This window comes from Pseudochaenichthys georgianus, chromosome 9, assembly GCF_902827115.2.
Source record: "Pseudochaenichthys georgianus chromosome 9, fPseGeo1.2, whole genome shotgun sequence".
Taxonomy (NCBI): Eukaryota; Metazoa; Chordata; class Actinopteri; order Perciformes; family Channichthyidae; genus Pseudochaenichthys; species Pseudochaenichthys georgianus.
This window is the reverse complement of record NC_047511.1, coordinates 43,201,727-43,219,949: the sequence shown is the minus strand read 5'-3', so window position 1 is coordinate 43,219,949 and position 18,223 is coordinate 43,201,727. Positions and strand designations below refer to the sequence as shown.

Genomic DNA, 18,223 nt, shown 5'->3' with positions numbered 1-18,223 from the left:
ATCTCCACACACATAAAGGTTTTTAATTCTATTTGTCTGAGCATTTTTTCTACTTGTTCATTACATTCCTCAAGATTACTTCCAGGCTTTCTATACATGCATGAGACGAGTATATGTTTGTTCTGTTTTAGCTCAATGTCTACGGTGACGGATTCAAGGAGGTTGTTGCAGCAGAGGGAGAGACTTTCTACCAATCTCGCAGAAAGTGTGTTTTTAACAAACGGTGAAACCCCTCCACCTCTTTGGAGTTTGCGATTCATATGAAAAGCCACATAATCGGGTAAAAAGTTTGAGTCAGTTTGCCAGGTCTCTGAGATTGCAATGATGTCAAAAGATCTATTTATGAGTTGAAGATATAGTTTGATTTTGTCACTATTTGCATTAAGGCTACGGGCATTAAAGTGTATTAATGAAAAGCCGTTAATAGCTTTGAGCTCTATGTTAAAAAGTGTTTCGCTGTAGTAGCAGCAGTTGTTGGTGAGATTCCTGAAGAAATTAGAGTCTGGGTCAATGTGGGAGTCGAAACAGTTATGTCTTATTAGATTATCATCAAAGGGATTTAAATCCTTAGAGTTTACTCCGGTCACTGGGACCGGGTGATTTGAGTTCATGGTGCATACACGGAGGTAAGTTCATGACTGATCATACAATACAGAGGATTTATTTTAACACACAGGACAAAATACAAAACTGAATATAACAGATTATTATCGAGTGGTCGATGGAACTTTTGACTCACGCTTAATGAATGAAGTGAGGGAAAATAGCGCATAGATATAATTGCATTATTTGTCAATACTTTAGCGGGAGTAATATTCTTATCCTCAGAGGTCATTAAAATATAGATAAGTCCTCACTGTCCTTCACAATCGATACTTTTCCTTCGTTTGTTTTGATGAATATTTGACAGTCCCTGGTCCAGGTAGCTTCGATTTTGTTCCTCATCCTCAGGTCTCTCGCAGTTCTTGGGATATCCGCGTTCCTTTTCGTGAGGTGCTCGTTAATGTAGATTCCGGTCCCTTTCAGTTTCTTGGCGTTAATCGTCATACGAACTTTTGTCTTTCTGCTCACCAGTTTTATGATCACCCTTTGGAGTCCACTTTCCGACGGCTTCCCAAGTGTGTGGCAGATCTCAATCTCCTCAGACTTCAGGTACACGCCACGGTCGTTAAGTGCCTCGAGCACCTGTGTTTCACCGAATCATGTCCGTCTCCGTCTGTAGAAGGTGCGGAATCTCCTTTCACTACCTGGGAATATGGTTTTATGATTTTTTAATCCGGTCACGATAACATTTTCTTTTCGGGTGTGTTGTTCAAGCTCCTCGATCCTTCTCTCCAGCGTGACAATCTTCTCGTCTTTTTCCTTCATTATCCTCTCCATGCTTCCGATCGTTTCCAGCAGTTTTTTAATTGTTATGCTGTCATCCTTTCGGGTCTTATTTAAGTCACTTATATCCTTGGTAATACTGGATAAAGCGCCCTTAATTTCTAGGAGATCAGCGTTCGCTCGTGTCGCCATCTTAACTCTTGAACTCTGATGGAGTCAGGACTCGCACATTTTTTCAATTTCAACTGGAGGAATATCTTAACTGACAATGGATAACAGTCAAAATATGTTGTGTTATCCTAACTAAAGAATTACTGCTGTCACCACTACACTAACAATAAAACAGACCACCCATGCATGTATCTTTTATTACCCTTTACCTTCCAAACAACACCAATATTGACCCATAAAGATGGAAAGTACAGATAACTGTCATCTTGGCTCCAATATAAGAAGATAGATTATGTTCAAGCATTGCCAAAGTACAGCTCTGGCAGAGACTTAGCTTAGCTTTACACTTTTTGACACACCATTTGTAAAGGCTTGTGCGGTGTAGCTTTATAGAGTTAACAGTGTTAGTTACCACATTGCATCATTGTCTTGCATCTCTGATCCGGTGAAATGACTAAAACTGTAAATGTTATTGATATCTATGAATTTGCAGTTTGTGCATTTAAAGGTGGGGCAAGTTTGAGAAACCGGCTCAAGAAACACTTTTTGTTATATTCCATGGAATGCTCTTAACATCCCGATAGCAATGAATATCTGAAGTACTTTGACAACAAATCCATAAAAAAAACGTCATCTGTGGAAGCCGTGGCGCTGTAAAAAACACGACCAATCATCTGAGCCGGCCCGGCTAAAGTAACTGGATGGCCTACCTGCCTGTCAGCCTTCCATCTGTGCACACACTGATCTTGTGCCCTCATTGGTCATGTGCGCGTTCGTGTGTGTTGGAGGAGGGGCTCTGTAAGGAAGTGGCAGATTTTTTCCGGCTGTGTATTTTCAAATTCTAGCGCACTTGAGCTGGTTTCTCCAACATGACCTACCCCACCTTTAAGTCTGCAAGAACTATATTTAGCTAGACATCATGTTTATTGATTATTAGCACCAATGTGTCTATGAACAACCTTATCGAACCAACAATGAAGGCAATTTCAGATTCAAGTTGAAGCTATTTAAGAATCCCAGGTGGTTTTCATTGCTCAAAGTGCGCCAGAGAGTTGAATGTTTTCTTTGCTTTTTATTTGTCCTACTGGAGGGGAGACAAAATAATTCACCGAGCCACAAATAGCTTAGATGAGTGGCTTAAAAATAGCATTTTATGATATTTAATTTGTCCCTGTTGTATGATGATAACACGGGGTAAATCACAACAAGGCGCTTTAACACTCGTATTGGAAATGTGGGAGAGGTCCTTGTACCGCAGCACTGGCCTACTTTCCCAGACCTTACAAATTGCATTCAGATCCTTATTCACTTCAATATAACACCTTGTGAGTTTCAGCCAAGGGAGAGAATGAGACTGTTCGTTCCTGTAAGAAACATCAGAACAATGCTGTCCGACACTCCATTAGCTTCCCTGATGAAATTATCAGTAGAGATTCAGTGACACGGACCGAGACGCCTTTCAATCTGCATCCTTACAGCCCCAACACGACAACACTCGCATGCTACGATCGTACCCTTTCTTCATTTGATATTGTGGTAATTGATTTTAGCCTGAAGGAGCGTTATCGCCGAGGCTCTGTAAGGTCAAGTGACGCACGGGGACAGTTGTATGTACGGAGAGAAAGGCAGACAGCACTCAGACAACCTCGTCTGCTTTGAGCTAAAGGAGAAGGTGACCTCATTTGATATACAACAGACGCCTGATCCATCTACCCATGACCGCTGTCCGCCATGTGCACTGATCCCATCTCGCTGCTGTGGGTAAACTCCACTGTGGGTATCACTGCTATGTTGGAAAATGTATTATCTTTTATCACACGACAACTATTGCACGTCTGACCATCCTGGGAGAAGGAATCCCTCCTCTGTTGCTGTCGGGTTTCTTTGGGAGTGCTTCCTTGTGGGTCTTAGGCAGTCGTTAGTTAGTTATTTCATGAGAGGGGCACAATAAAAGCAGGTTAAAAAGACAAAGACAGTATAAAGTAATTATGTAAAATAAACATAAAGTGCAGTAAAGGTATTTGTTTGAGTAACTTTAAGTGACAATTTAATTAAAAAACATAAACAGTATTTGCTTTTATAAGGTAATGAACAGTTTAATCTCCACTGTACATCCGGGTCTCTGATTTGATTTAGTTCCAATAAATCGTAATATTATAACCTTTTTTTTTGGAGGACGGCCACACGGGGGTCCCTGGTCAGTGTCACTGCCCCCTCCCCCCCTAGAACCACCCCTGGTCTTATGACAGAGGCAGTCATATTCATATTACATTACATGTTACTTGTTAGACGCTTTTATCCAAAGCGACTTAAATACTCAATACTGTGGACAATCCCCACCGGAACACCAACGCACAACCCACTGCACCACATGCCCCCCTATCATATGCTGTACAATCTGTAAAGCCCCTTGAGACAAATGTAAATGTGTGATATTGGGCTAAACCTCGATAGATGGATTGATCATGAACCGTTGGTGTTCAGATGTTATATTCAGCGGGCGCATTGCAGGCACATCATCTTCTTGTGCAAATGTTGTGGGAAGTTTTCAAAGGCTTGTGAGCTTTAGAGAGAGGGAACAGTGCAGCCTTTGATCTGTGTTGCTGTCTGTGGTGAAGATGTACAGGCGATGGCACAACACTCTACCAACAATCGCTCCAGCCGCCCTCCACCCCACTTTCATCCCCACAGCCCCCCCCTAGCCCTGTCTGGGCACAATGGAAACAAAGGACTAAGGGTGCTATAGTGACAGAAGATCTATCCTCTCGCTGGCAGGGTCCGGGAGCCCCTGTTCTCTCGTAAATCACCTGCCTAACAATGAGCCTTAGTTTACCCCCTTCCCTCCTCCATCTTCCCCTGTTTGTTCCCCTCGCTGTGCCATCAGAAACATTCTCTCCGCCCATAAACACCCTAATTACCTTGGTGTGAAAGTGCCCCCTTTGTTTATCTTTGTATACCACACTGTTCCCGTACCCTCCCACACCACTCTCCCCTTTGCAGCCTCCAGATAAGTCACATTACATTTTAATAATGTTGTTGTTGTTCATTTTTCTTCTTGCTTGCTATCAGATATTAGGAATGTAAAGGGCAGAATCTACAAACATCCCTCCAAGTTTTTGCAGCAATATATCTGTTTTCCTCCTGAAGATACCTTTCACAAAAATGGACACTTGGGATCAAATTTATTACAACGTTTATGGCTGGATGTCGTTATTTTGTGCATCCAGCTGAGATGTTTACGATTATCATTTCCGGGTCAATACCCTCGCTTGGTCAACGTCACTGTCTGTTGATCTATGTTCCAATGTTATCCCTACCTTGCTGTATTTCCCTCGGCAACACTGTTGTTGTTCCTGTGGTTTGATTCAGTCATTTTATTTGCCAATTTGCACACCACTTCCTCTCAGTCATCACTCGAATCTGAAACACAAAGATGTCTACATGTAATGCTACAACCAACACAGCTCAGTCTTTAAAATAACATTCTTATAATTGATTAATATTTAATAAATAATAATACTATTTCAGACTATCTTTAGCATCAAAAGTAATCCTGTTTTCTGACATCGTTAAAATTATGTCACCTTAACCTAAATAAATATGTACTAGTTTTTACTACTCCCTACGAGAATGAGAATCTTTAATTTATGAGTGGTTCGGTCAAACAGTATATTCTTCCTCTATTTGTTCCCTCCATAATTAGCAGACGCCAAAGAAGTTAAAGGTCCCATGTCATGCTTCTCCGGTTATTACCCGTCCCCTTGTGTGTCATGAAGCTTTTTATGCATGTAAACGGTCTGCAGTCACAAACCCTCAAAGTACATCCTGTAGCGAGTAAAACTCTAACACAGAAAATACCTGTCTTTGCTGCCCCAGAACGCCTCGTTGGGGATTTCTCTTTTTCCATTGTTTACTTCTTGGGTATAGTGACGTATTTCGGGTGTAGTTATGTTACGTTCACGGAGCCGTTACGTTTGGACCAATCCACGGGCTTCCTCACACACACACACTCGGCGGGACGTTGCGAGGCTCGCTGCTGCGAGGAGCGGGACACTGTGAGCCGGCTCACTGGTGTGGGGTCGGCGAGACAGCGAGACACTGTGGAACTCAGCCTGGGCACACACACACACTCCCAGCCAGGCTGCGGGTGTGTGTGTGTTTCGGGCTGGGTTTCGCTGTGTCTCGCTGTCTCGCAGACGGCCACTGGGCTCACAGGGAGGGGGGGGGAGGAGCTCCAACAAGCCGTTTAGGACAGAGTGAATACACATACTATACAGAGATGCTGTTTGAGAAACCAATGAGAGTTTGGAAAATTGCACAATATACATGTATTCTAGTAGACCTCAACAATGAAATTATCATCAGTAGAAATGGCCATGATATGGGACCTTTAAACAAAGTATTTAATTATGCAAATATTTGCCAAAAGGCGTCCAAAAGTCCAAGATAAACACATTTTTGCTTCTTAATTTCTACCTGTCTCACAATGGATCATACCTTGAACCCTACGTTCAAAAGAAAAGCTGGATGAATGGTTTTACAAACACATTTGGCTCAGTGGTTTAGTTCTTGTTTCCTTTGAACAGCACATCCACCTCTAAGGACTCTATACAATGCAATCTATTCATAAATATATTATTGTGTATGTGTGAAACATTTACAGGGTGCTTCTTCCCAGTACTTTAGATGAACGTAAGAAAAGCCTTCCATTTATGTTCCAGAGGATCTTTTATTCAGTCCCTAAGATAGGGAGTAAAAGGGGCTGGAATGGAGGGACAGGAGTTGTTACTCAACGTTGGGGTTGTGCACATTTCCCTTGTTCAGACAAACTGGGAGAAAGAGGTTTGAAGGGGAGGCAGCAGAAAAGCCTTTTGTACCGAGCGCTATTTATATTCCTCCGTGGCGGCTCATCCTTAAAATCTGCCCCAACGCTGCTGGACTTAATGTTTGTGGTGCACCTCGCTGCCATTTGATCAAAACCCATTAAGCTGTTATGTTCACTAAAAGCACTGAGAGAGGTTTCTGAACACTCCCATTTCCTTTACCAGACATCCTCGCATAGGTGAACAGACAGGCAAAGTAACTCAGTCTGAAACGCTCTGGAACTACGCTACTTCAAGACGAGCGTGGTGGTGGTGGCTTGAACATACTTGTGCTCTCAAGAGTTGGGTTTTAAATTGTGGCCCATGTGTTTAAAATAAAACCCCAGTGCCACCTGAGGAATGTGACCTTCCTCCATGTCCAGCAGGGAAACTAAACAAGGTCTGACGCTGACCCCCCCTTTCAAAAAGTAAATCGAAAACACTCTTAGAAGTTGGAGGTGTTCTTCAAAGCCTTGATTTAATTATCCTCATGAGTTTAACATACTGGTGCGACAAGTTTACGACTTGACTTACAAGCATATAAACGCTCATCAAATGAGGAACAGAAGCGAGGCCTTGTTTGTCGGAGGTATGCAGGAGTACATTCCCACTTTATTGTACAGAGCATTCCTCGAGACTACACATATGTTTAGAGCAAAAGTGGCGTACAGCTGAACGTTTTCTTTTCATTTTCACCCCAGTGTGTTCTTTAATACGACAACCTGAGTATTGGTCTGTTGCCAAGTAAAGCAAATCAAATCGTTTCAGCTAGGCTCTCGACAGCCCAAACTGCACAACGGTGTCTCTTACATTATTGTCACTTAGCACATGTCAACTGGCCTGAAGAACAAAAGTTGATTAAAAACAAAAACGAATTATTATTATTGGTGAAAAGGATTTGGATGCAAGACTGTCACTCACAAATCATGGATAGCTCAAACTATGCGTATAAAAGCACAACTTAAAACAAATGCAAAAACTAAATAGTCATTGCATTTAGAATCGCCTAAAGTTCTTAAAAGGGCCACATTCTGCTCATTTTCAGGTTCATTCTGTCTTTAGTGTCTCCATGCTGTAATGTCCAAAAGCTCTTTGGTACAAGTCCAAACGTTTCACCCTCTGTCTGAAACCAGAGCCCAGTCTCCTCTAATTGGTTTGCAGGCCGACTGTTTTGATTGGTCAACCGCTTAGAGATGTCCCGCCCCTTAGACTATGTACAATGTGTTGAATTGCTAGCCAATAGAAGTTCCCTCTGTCGGGACCACAGTGATTTTAGCCTTTGCAGACCATTGACATGCACACAAACCTATGACACACTACAGGAAAGGAAGAACCCCCAAAAGCATATAGGGCCTATTTCATTTGGTGTTAACTGGAGGAAACCTCTTGATATCCGCTAGTTCCAGTAAAAACCACTCTTCCACCTGTGTGCATCAGAGAGATTATCAGTGTGTGATTTATTTTTTTTAAACAGCAAGAGTATACGACACCCTCCAATAACAGCAGTTCCGTCAGAAGCACATCCTCCCATCCCACGCACTCTCTGCGTGGCCTCAGGCTGAGAACTACCCACTGCTGGACACCGAACATCACAGTCTGGAATTGGCAAACCTTTGCTATTTTGTGTGCTGGAGTTACAGACACTCTTTTAAAAAAGTTTGATAGGGGTTGCTATGAGAACTGTCTCCCTTGGAGTGTCTGAGAGTGAGAGTCTCGTTGTGCGGAGGGTGATGGTTATAGTGTAGGAATGTGTGAAAAGATCAATGCTCTCGACGGTCCAAGTGCTTTAGTCAAGCTGATTATCCTCTGCCGCATCATTTGGCATATATACCAGATACTAGGGGTGTAACGGTACACGTACCCGTACCGAAATTATTCGGTACGGGCCCTTCGGTTCGGTACATGTGTGTACCGAAGTGTACCGAACGCATATAACGTTAAACGTAAAAAAATGAGAACGTGAACAACTTCTTGGAAGTAATCTCAGGTGCTGCGTCGCAGCATTCAGAGTAATTTGCTCCCATTGTGTTCAACGCGTCATAGAGCGAGCAAGTCATTTCATTGGACGAGCTGGTCAGAGGGATGCGTCAAATGTTGTCAGTAATTTGAGGAACTGTCGAAATGGCGAACGCAGATAAAGTTGAGCTCGAAAATCCTCCAGCATCATTGAAGTGTCCGGTTTGGGAACATTTTGGTTTCGCAGTTACGTACAAGGATGACGGACAAAGACAGGTGGACCGAACCAACGCTGTGTGTCGGCATTGTTCAACTAACATTGGTTACGCGGCTGGCAATACATCAAACTTGCACACTCTTGAAAAGGCATCACCCGAACGTGAATATAACCGGTACCAAAAGAAAAAAGACTGAAGTGCAAACCCAACTCCCACTAGCATTTAGCCTCCACCACTCGCAAAAACTTCAGACCGAGCCAAAGCTATTACAAACGCCAAATATCCTTATGTTGCCATGTTAGCAAAGCGCTACCTGGCTGTATCTGCTACCTCTGTCCCTAGCGAGAGGGTGTGTTCTCCACAGCAGGAGACATTGCTAGTGCCAGCAGATCTGCCCTTTCGGCAAGCAATGTGGACAAGTTCATCTTTCTTTCAAACAACATGAAAATACAATGACAAGCAAGTCATTATGTCTAACTGGCTGCTTAGGTGCTAGTACAGTACAGTTCGAATACAGATTATTTCAGTTCATCGAAATGCGGCACCTTAATGTTTATTTTATTATATTTTGTATTTATTTGAGTGAATACATTATTCACAGTTTAATAATAATTAAAAAAAAATATGTTATGTTTTGTGATAATTTTTTCTGCTGTACCGAAAACGTACCGAACCGAACCGTGACCTAAAAACCGAGGTACGTACCGAACCGAAATGTTTGTGAACCGTTACACCCCTACCAGATACACATTCATTGGGGGAAAAAACATTCCACAGCTGAATCCCGATCAAAACCGATCCTCGTCACTTTTATCTATTACTTTCCAAAGAACCTTACATAACTATTAGGGTTGCCAGAAACTGACCATGATCAAAATCGATTATTCGGCAGCCCTGGCGAATAATAATCGATTATTCGATTCAAGTTTACAGTAAAACAAACTGGTGGTGTGACCAATGGCCATTTACAATTATTAATACTATTACTATTATTAGCATATATATATATTTATATATATTTTGGTTGAAACTAAGCCAGAAAAAAAAAAAAATACATAAATAATAAAAAAAAAATATAAATAATTAAAAAAATATATATAAATAAAATCGATTTTTAAAAATAATATTCGATTATGGAGACTGTAACGAATATTCGAATAATCGGAAAATCGCTGGCATCCCTAGTAACTATACACTTCCTCAGAAGCTGATGGTCTGATCCAACGGCTGCCAAACCTGCCAAGGAGCTTTGGACGATGAGCCAACATGTAAACACATTTCTGAGGCATATGAAAACGTGAATTTTACCTCAAAAAGGAGATACAATTTTGCGAAATAGCCGTTCCATCTGTTCATGAGCAATCTCAAGAGTTTTTCTGAAACGTGTTGAAAGGTGGGCATTAGGCCAGGGAACAACTGCACGACAATGATCAATTTCAGACATACCTTTGACAAGAAAACTCTGGTACAAGTCCAAACGGTATGTTGTTACACTGACGGGGATAATTCGCTGCATGTCAGGCTTTCACTTTTACAGACTCTTTTGTTTGTTCGTCATTCAGTCTCCCAGTTGCTAATGACAACGTAGAACGAAAGCTTAATCCAGTTATAAGTAAATAAAAACTGACGCTGCCATTACAGTATTGTGCCATCGCAGCAGAAAATACAACAGTTGTATCTAAAGGGATGGTATTTAAAAGCAGCTTTATTAAGTGAAAATGGCCCGTAATCCACTGCATCGCTGAGTAGCCGTTTTTTAAAGGGAAAATATGAGTGAATAATAGATAAGGGACATGTTTGCAAGCTGTGCCATTGTTAGAATAAACATTCAGCCTGGAGCCGAGCACATTCTGGTCCTGCAGACTCTCAGTCAGTATTATCTTTAGAAAATAAACTTGAATGCATTACTTTTGCAGATCTGCTTTGTGTTTAGTGGAATATTTGGTTGAACCTACTCACCTCTTCATTAAAGTAAGGTTACTTCAATGTATGTATTCGTGGCAGAGTTTAAAGCTTTTGAAGTATTCAAAATGAGATGTCTCTTTTGAAAAGGAAGACTATAAAAACATTTTTCTTCCATAATGAAATGCCGTATATGTTTTCAAATCATCGTGTCTGCTTTTGCTCCTCTGTCTCTCTATGTGTGTTTTTCTATTCATCTGGCATCTTGAACAGAAGTGAAAAACGTGATTTTAACAGATGCAGCTTCATTGGAGGTGTGTGGCTGTCAAAGAACGCCTTTTAACTGAACATTAACCTTTCTACCATCTGCTTCACGACGTTCATCCCGACGGAGTAAAGCTGAATTCACGAGCTTTGATTAGAACTCCAGGATTATTCATACACCTCTCTGCATTTATTTTACAAGCCCAGGCGTGGGTTGGCTACACTCAAGAGATTACAGCTTTTTGTCTACAAGTAGGTGTTCGTGGAAACGCTATGTGTCACCAACCTGTGAGGATGAACACTTTCCAGGAATCATTTTTGTATTTTTCATCTGCCTTTTTACTCTAGTGGAAGTGGCTCTTACCTGTCTGTGTAGGAACATATGTCTAGGTGGATATTGTAGCATGGTTTTAGTGACAGGTGGTCTTGGGGTTGGTCCCCATAATGCATGTGTTTGGGAAGTAGTGAGCATATCAATGATGAATATCGCACTATAATACTGCAGCAGTTTTTCAACCAATGTGATATCATTTTCAGAATCAGAAATACATGTTTTGTCGCACATTGGGAGAAGAACAGTGTTACAGCAAGGGGACAGTGCAAATCAAATTAAAATTAAGATTTATTTTTACTTTCGCACTTTTATGTTTGAATATTTGTGGAGTTTTTGAATGTTCAGTTGTCACGCGTTTGCACCTGTTTGCCACCATATAAATATCTCTCTCTTTATCATGCTACACTAAACAACACAAACAACTAAACAGTACCTGCTAAACATTCGCATATAAGATTATTTTTTAACTTGGTGACTTTTGGCTCAAACGACCAGCAATACGAAATACAACAATGTAAGGACTTTTGACATTAAGCACAGCATCACAGAGCTGCTAATGTCTTGGTCATATCGAAATGGAATTTGACAAATGTTCCTAAAAACAATAATTACAAGTTAAAATTATAAATTGAACAAAGGCTAGACACTTGTGCAGAGGTAATAAAGAGTAATGCATCTTTTCTAATCTGCTCCCGTGAGATTTCCAAAGCACTTAATGGATTTGGAAACAAGGTTATGAAACTCATAGGGCTTAAATGTAACGTGATAACAAATGGCATATGTAATGTGATATAGCAAATCACTAAGAGAAGGACATGCAGGGCGGTTGTAGTTGTAATTCGAAACACTTTTTGCAGGCGATGTTGGTTGAATGTATTCTTAATGGTGTTGTTGAAACTAAATGCAATGGTGGTGGGCCAGGTCTTTCATTAAAAACAAATGGAGCAGTAACGTTCGGGGAGATGAAATACCAGCGTGAGGAATGCGAAACCTCAGCCATTTCCCCTTCGTTAGAGATGTCTCCTTTTCTCTGTTTTCTTTTTTTACGTCCAGTCATTATTTTTTTCCCTTTCCTCTGTGAGTTCAGACGTCTCAAAGTTGTCCCTAGTTAAGCCTCCATCTACATTACTAGATTAACATTCCTTGTCACAGCCATAGATATTTTCAATGTGAATTCTTTCACGTAGGTACCCACCCCTCCCTTATATCAAGTGCAGTGAGAGGAACGGGACAAAGAGTGTGTGTGTGTGTGTGTGTGTGTGTGTGTGTGTGTGTGTGTGTGTGTGTGTGTGTGTGTGTGTGTGTGTGTGTGTGTGTGTGTGTGTGTGTGTGTGTGTGTGTGTGTGTGTGTGTGTGTGTGTGTGTGTGTGTGTGTGTGTGTGTGTGTGTGTGTGTGTGTGTGTGTGTGTGTAGGGTGTAAAAATGTGCCGAGTATTGAGTGCCTTTGCTTCAATTGGGGCCAACTTTTGTTTGTTGTGTGAACCCCTGTCTCTCCCCCCCACCCATTTTCTTGTCTTTTTCCTCCTCTCTCCCTGTCTTTGCCAACAAGGGGGAGGGGTCGTCGGATTGACAGACAGACGCAGCTGGAGTGCATAGAGGGAGCTGGTCCCACCCTATAAGATGCCAGACATAGACCCAATGAGAGAGAGGAGGAGAGAGAAGGGGGGAGAGAAGGGGGGAGAGCTGCTACACTTCCAGCTCTTGCTCCCTGTCTAGGAAACCTCCTTTATATTAACACACCTCCTTTCTCCCCCCCTCTCTCAAACCCTGAGGTTTTTGTTCTCCCTCAAGCTAACTTTTTTTTTTGTTCAGTGAGTGTGTATGCGTGTGTTCAGCTTCTTGGATTCCTGCTTTCCCTAAAGAGAGAGGGGGGTACCTCTGCCCTGCATCTCTCTCCATTCCATATATTCCTACAGCATCTCTGCAAAAGGGAAAGCTGGCTCCCCTTTTTTCTGTTGTGTCAAACCAGCCTAAGTTGGCAGTATTGCACCGGATGTAGTGCGATTTTCCTTTCAAAATAAAACACAGAAAAAGCTTTGTGCAGCTCACAATACTCAATCAATTGAACTATAACAACTAAACATGCCAATTTGTCTCTTGAATGATTATGAAACCAAACTCCTCCTGGTCCATTCAACGCACACACAAATATACTTCTGATATAGCCAACATCATTACTGTTCTTTGAGAATCACCTTATCTGGCTTATAATATTGGTTCTGAAAAGATGAATGGTAACTCAGATTCTGGCTTTCACTACTAATAATTCTCAAGAGTGATAAAGTGAAGCAAGTGTTTTGTAAGATATTTGAGATATACTCTACTGACGATTATTGCATGTGGTGAAACCTAAAACTCAAAATTGTAACCTTTGTGTTTAGTTACGTAGGATTTAACCAGCTATTATATGATTTGTCTATTTGTAATGTTGCCATCTTTGCTAGGTTAGCTTAAGTTGCGGAATATAGTTTTGATACCTGATATTCGAGGTGTGCAACCTTAGTATCTTAGTTACAATGTCTCTTGTAACAACACAGTCTGTCTACAACTTGAACAATAAACATTGTTTCTTATTATCGTTTTATTGTTTGATGGCAGACAGTGGTGGAATGAAGTGAAGTACATTTAATAAATTAGCCTTTGTGCGTACTGTAAGTAAAATAATTAGGTACTTCTCAAATCAGCTAATACAAAAACATTGACATATAATTATAGGTTACGATATCCAGCAGCATCAACTAATTGAAATTATCTTCCTGTTTACCAGCTGTGATAAAGACATGAGTGTATCAATTAGGCTTCTATAATAAAGTAGCTAATATAAAATATATTATTCTGAAATGGGCCATTACGAGTAGTTTTAATTTTGGTACGTTAAAGGTAGGGGAGGTAAGAATGGAGAAACCAGCTCGAGTGTGCTAGAATTTGAAAGTACACAATCGAAAAGAATCTGCCCCTTCTTCAGACTTCCTTACAGAGCCCCTCCTCCAACACACACACGCGCACATGACCAATGAGGGCACGAGATAAGTGTGTGCACAAGATGGAAGGCTGACAGGCAGGTAGGCCATCCAATTATCTGACCCGGGCCGAGGCAGATAATTGGTCATGCTTTGTAGCGCCACGGCTTCCACAGATGACATATTTGTATTTATTGTCAAAGCATTTCATGTATTCATTGCTATCGGGATGTTAAGAGCATTCCATGGAATACAACAAAAAGTGTTCCTGAAGTGAATTACCTACCCTACCTTTAAGATTGTCTGATTCCACCACTTTTGTTATTTTACTTCATCCAATTTCAAAATAATTCATCATATTTAAAAATATGTTCCCAGTGCTCAAAGACACTTTTTTGTGGTTACTTCTTCCACTACTGCTAAGAGATAGAGTATGCAACACATCCGTAAATATATCCTATGCAAGCATGTCAATATAATACTCGTGCTTTTATTGTGAAGAGCCCGCCGCCCCACTTCCGGTGTGTGTGCAGCTCACAGTGAGCACTCAGCAGCTGAGAGAGGATGGCTGCCCGTGTCTGAGCTGCTGCCTCTGCGCTACGGAGGGAAAACTCCACTCACACTGACACGGATAGCGTGAGGAGACAAGAGGAGGATAAGGGAGAAAGGAGAAGTTTTCCCAAACCAGGAACTAGTTGTCACACAATTTTCCCGGGAGGGTTTTATTTTTTATCGGAAACAAAAGGGGGGATTTTGGACCATGCCTGCTGAAGTGAAACAGGTTAGTGTGGTTGTGTCTGACTCCTCTTGTCTCTCTCCTCCTCCTAATTGATTCCGTATTGTTTGGATTGTGTTGCATTCCTATCATTTTTACCCTGGAACATCACTCTTTATGCTGTTATATGTAGCTTTTGTTCACCCAGTTCAATACAAAAGAGCAGAAATGTATCGATGCCCTTCAGGATGGTGTGTGTGTAATGTGTGTGCACATATGTGTAATGTGTGTGCACATATGTGTAATATGCGTGCATGTGGGCTACTACATGAAATCAGATACTGTAAGGAAAGATGGACTTCCACCACTTATTTTGTACTGTAAATAGTCTTGACTCTTGACCATTAGATATGTTCAGTGGTATGTGTGTGTGTGTGTGTGTGTGTGTGTGTGTGTGTGTGTGTGTGTGTGTGTGTGTGTGTGTGTGTGTGTGTGTGTGTGTGTGTGTGTGTGTGTGTGTGTGTGTGTGTGTGTGTGTGTGTGTGTGTGTGTGTGTTGCAGTAAAGCAGTGCTGTGACTTATGAGTTCCCTGACACATTAATGGGCTCACACATGTCAGTAGCACCTATAGAGTGACTGTTGTGATCAAGGCACAAGGAGTATTGCAAGTGTATCCCCGATCATCGCCTGCAAGGCTCTGAATGAGAGCCCAGGCCAGGATGTATTGCCCCTGGGTTGTATTGCTAAATGTGTGAGAGCCATGGCATTAAAACTCTTTTGTTTTTCACTTGCACAGATACCGCAGGAATGTGCTTTTGTTAGCTCTCGCATGTGTGTGGGTGTGTGTGTGTGTACCAGGGCATGATGTGCATACATTATTGGAAGTGTTCCCTGTGTTTGAAGCGCATCCACACACAGGCAGCCGACACCATCACAACGCTCTCTTCCCTGCCGAGGTTGGCAGCGCTCAGATGCACACAAAAGGAAGACAGACAGAGAGAGAGAGTGAAGGAAGGAATAAGGTGAACTTCTCATCAGCACTGGCTCCTTACCGAAGTCTGTCAGTTTACGACATTGATAATATGTTAACCGTTTACTCTGGGGTTGAAGGCCATTAGATAACCTCGGCCAAAAACAGAAGCTGTTTCCTCCCTCCAACTGTCTTTCGTTCCTCCTTTGTATCCGATCCGTTTGAAGGCTGTGCACCAAGTGTGATGGATCGAAAGCGGGGCAAATATTTCCTGCACTCAAAAACTAAAGCGTTGACTTTAATTACATGTAATATGTCAACACATGTCACATAACTGCATTACGTTAGTTAAAAGCAATAATATTAAGTTTAACCTTATCTTTTTTTAATTTAAACTTAACATTCAACTAACCTAATACATTACTGTCAAACCTGTTGACATAATACATTCGATTAAAGTCAGTTTTTTCAGTGTGTCCATGGAATCCACGTCAACAACCTGAGAGCATGCCCTCTCCAGATGCATCCCAAAATGTCCGTGACCCCCTTGAGACTGAGATAGTTGGCATACTTAGAGCCAGGCCTGCATCATGGTGCGACCTTTTCAACTTAGCTTGACATTCCTCATCTTGGGAGCACCTGCTTGGGTCGTGCTGTCAGGCAAACGTTTGCAACCTGTGCCCAAGTCACACTTTACCCATATATGGATCAATTTCACAGTCCATGGTGTTGTTGTGTTGGTGGTCTTTAGTCATCCATTTACTCAAACATAGATTGGCACAGGCATTTGAACCTCTTTTAGCTGCGACATTTGGATTTATACTCTACTTATATGTCTTTCACGTAGTTTTATACTCAGAAAAATGTAGATAGCAAGCGGAGATGAGAGAGAGATGCTGATCGGCCTTGACCTCATCTTAATGCTGCAGCAGAGCTTATGGTAAATTAGTTTTAGCCCACTGAAGATTACTGCGTAGCCCTCAATTAGTGGGGGAGCCTGCACCAGACCACGTTTGAGTTAAATATAAACTCTTGATTTATTTTGGTACTTTACACCAGCAGGGTAGCGCCCAAATCCTCCGCATTTAGTTTGCAGAGGCCGTAGCATCTTTGCCTCGTGAAAAATAGAACAACGGATTTGTCGTGAAGGACAACGAAAACATTATGAATAACCCAGTAGTCATCATCTTGCCAAGGTCTATCAAAAATACTGACTTTAACTTTTTCTCCGCGAGCTTGAAGGACCCGTCTGTATAACAAAACAATTCATCAGTGCTTCAGCCAGAGAGTAAAGGAAGTCTGGGTTACTGGCAGGGTCCTGACAGCTCGCGGGGCTTTCGGCGGCAGCGACGGAGCGCTCTCCCCGATGCCGTTTGATATCTCACCGAAATGAAGAGTCCGTCAAACTTTTCTCCATCTCTCTCTCTGCGGGTTTTTTTGTGTGACAGCTCGACCTTCCTTGCAGATTCTTTTTGCCATTCCTCTCCTCAGGCTCCTCTTTTGTGACGGCAGAAGATGTTGGGCAGATGAATATTTGAAGACATGTAGAGCATGAGGAGTGGCATTGTTTGGAGAGGGGAGGTCACACAAGAGTAATGCCAATGACCGGAAACATATCTGACGGTCAATAACACCGCATCAATGCAAGGGGCATTAACGATGGGGGTTGGGTGGGTGAAGGGGGGGTCGTGAGTGCTGTTGTGTTTTGAAGGCGAGAGGGTCTTGGAAGAGGCGTGGTCATATGGTGGACGGTGGCACCAGATGGCCTTCCCAGCACAGCCTGGCCATACGCCCCATGTTTCCCATACCGGTCCCATGGCTGGCCTTATCACATGACCCATGGCAGGAGACGGCTTGACATGTCACAGTATCTGTAGCCTGCCATCATACACACTTACTTCCTTTCAATGTATGCTGGTTTTAGGTAACCCAAACTGCATTTACATGTGAACAGCTATATATATATATAGCCCTATATGTACCTCCACATAATGACTATGCCACTGACTTGAAGTTCCTAACATATTTTGGCCAATTATAAAGCATATTTTAATTTGTCAATTCTCTATATCACGATTTCAACATCTACTGAACTGTTCATTAATCTGGTTTCTATTATAAAATGCAAAGGTTTTTTAGACTGAGCAATTCATCAATTTAAGAACACGACTAATGATTATTTTCATTATCGACTGATCTGTAGATGATCGTCTGTCAGAAAATAGTAAAAACAGCAATACGCCCAAATGCATTCGGTTATTCATCGTAGAGAACAAATAAGAACAGCAATGTACACATCTGATAGGTGAGCCATTGGATTGGTGGCCTTCATGCTGGATGGATTTGAACTATTATTTATACTAATATTATTAATCCACAAATGAATTTATTATGAAAATGTTTTTGTCTTTGCATACTGCACATGCACTATGCTAAAAATAATTGCTTGAATGACAGTTTGGTTTGTCTGAATTATCTTGATGACACCCTATACTCTACTGGACATCTGGCCCAACAAGTGTCTCAAAACAAACACGTAGAAATA

At 41.7% G+C, this 18,223-nt stretch overlaps 1 protein-coding gene across 5 annotated transcripts in view; it reads left to right on the top strand.

Moving 5' to 3' along the window:
• The window catches only part of arvcfb (ARVCF delta catenin family member b), a 327,265-nt gene that overhangs the window by 152,109 nt on the left and 156,933 nt on the right, over nt 1-18,223 (top strand). The window contains exon 1 of one of the 5 annotated variants that reach the window (XM_071204443.1): nt 14,549-14,774. The exons of the other annotated variants lie outside the window; for them this stretch is intronic. Within the exon in view, the coding sequence (XP_071060544.1) occupies nt 14,754-14,774 (21 nt within the window). The 5' untranslated portion in view covers nt 14,549-14,753. Of the gene's footprint in view, nt 1-14,548; nt 14,775-18,223 lie in introns of those variants that run through there. 5 annotated transcript variants of the gene reach the window in all.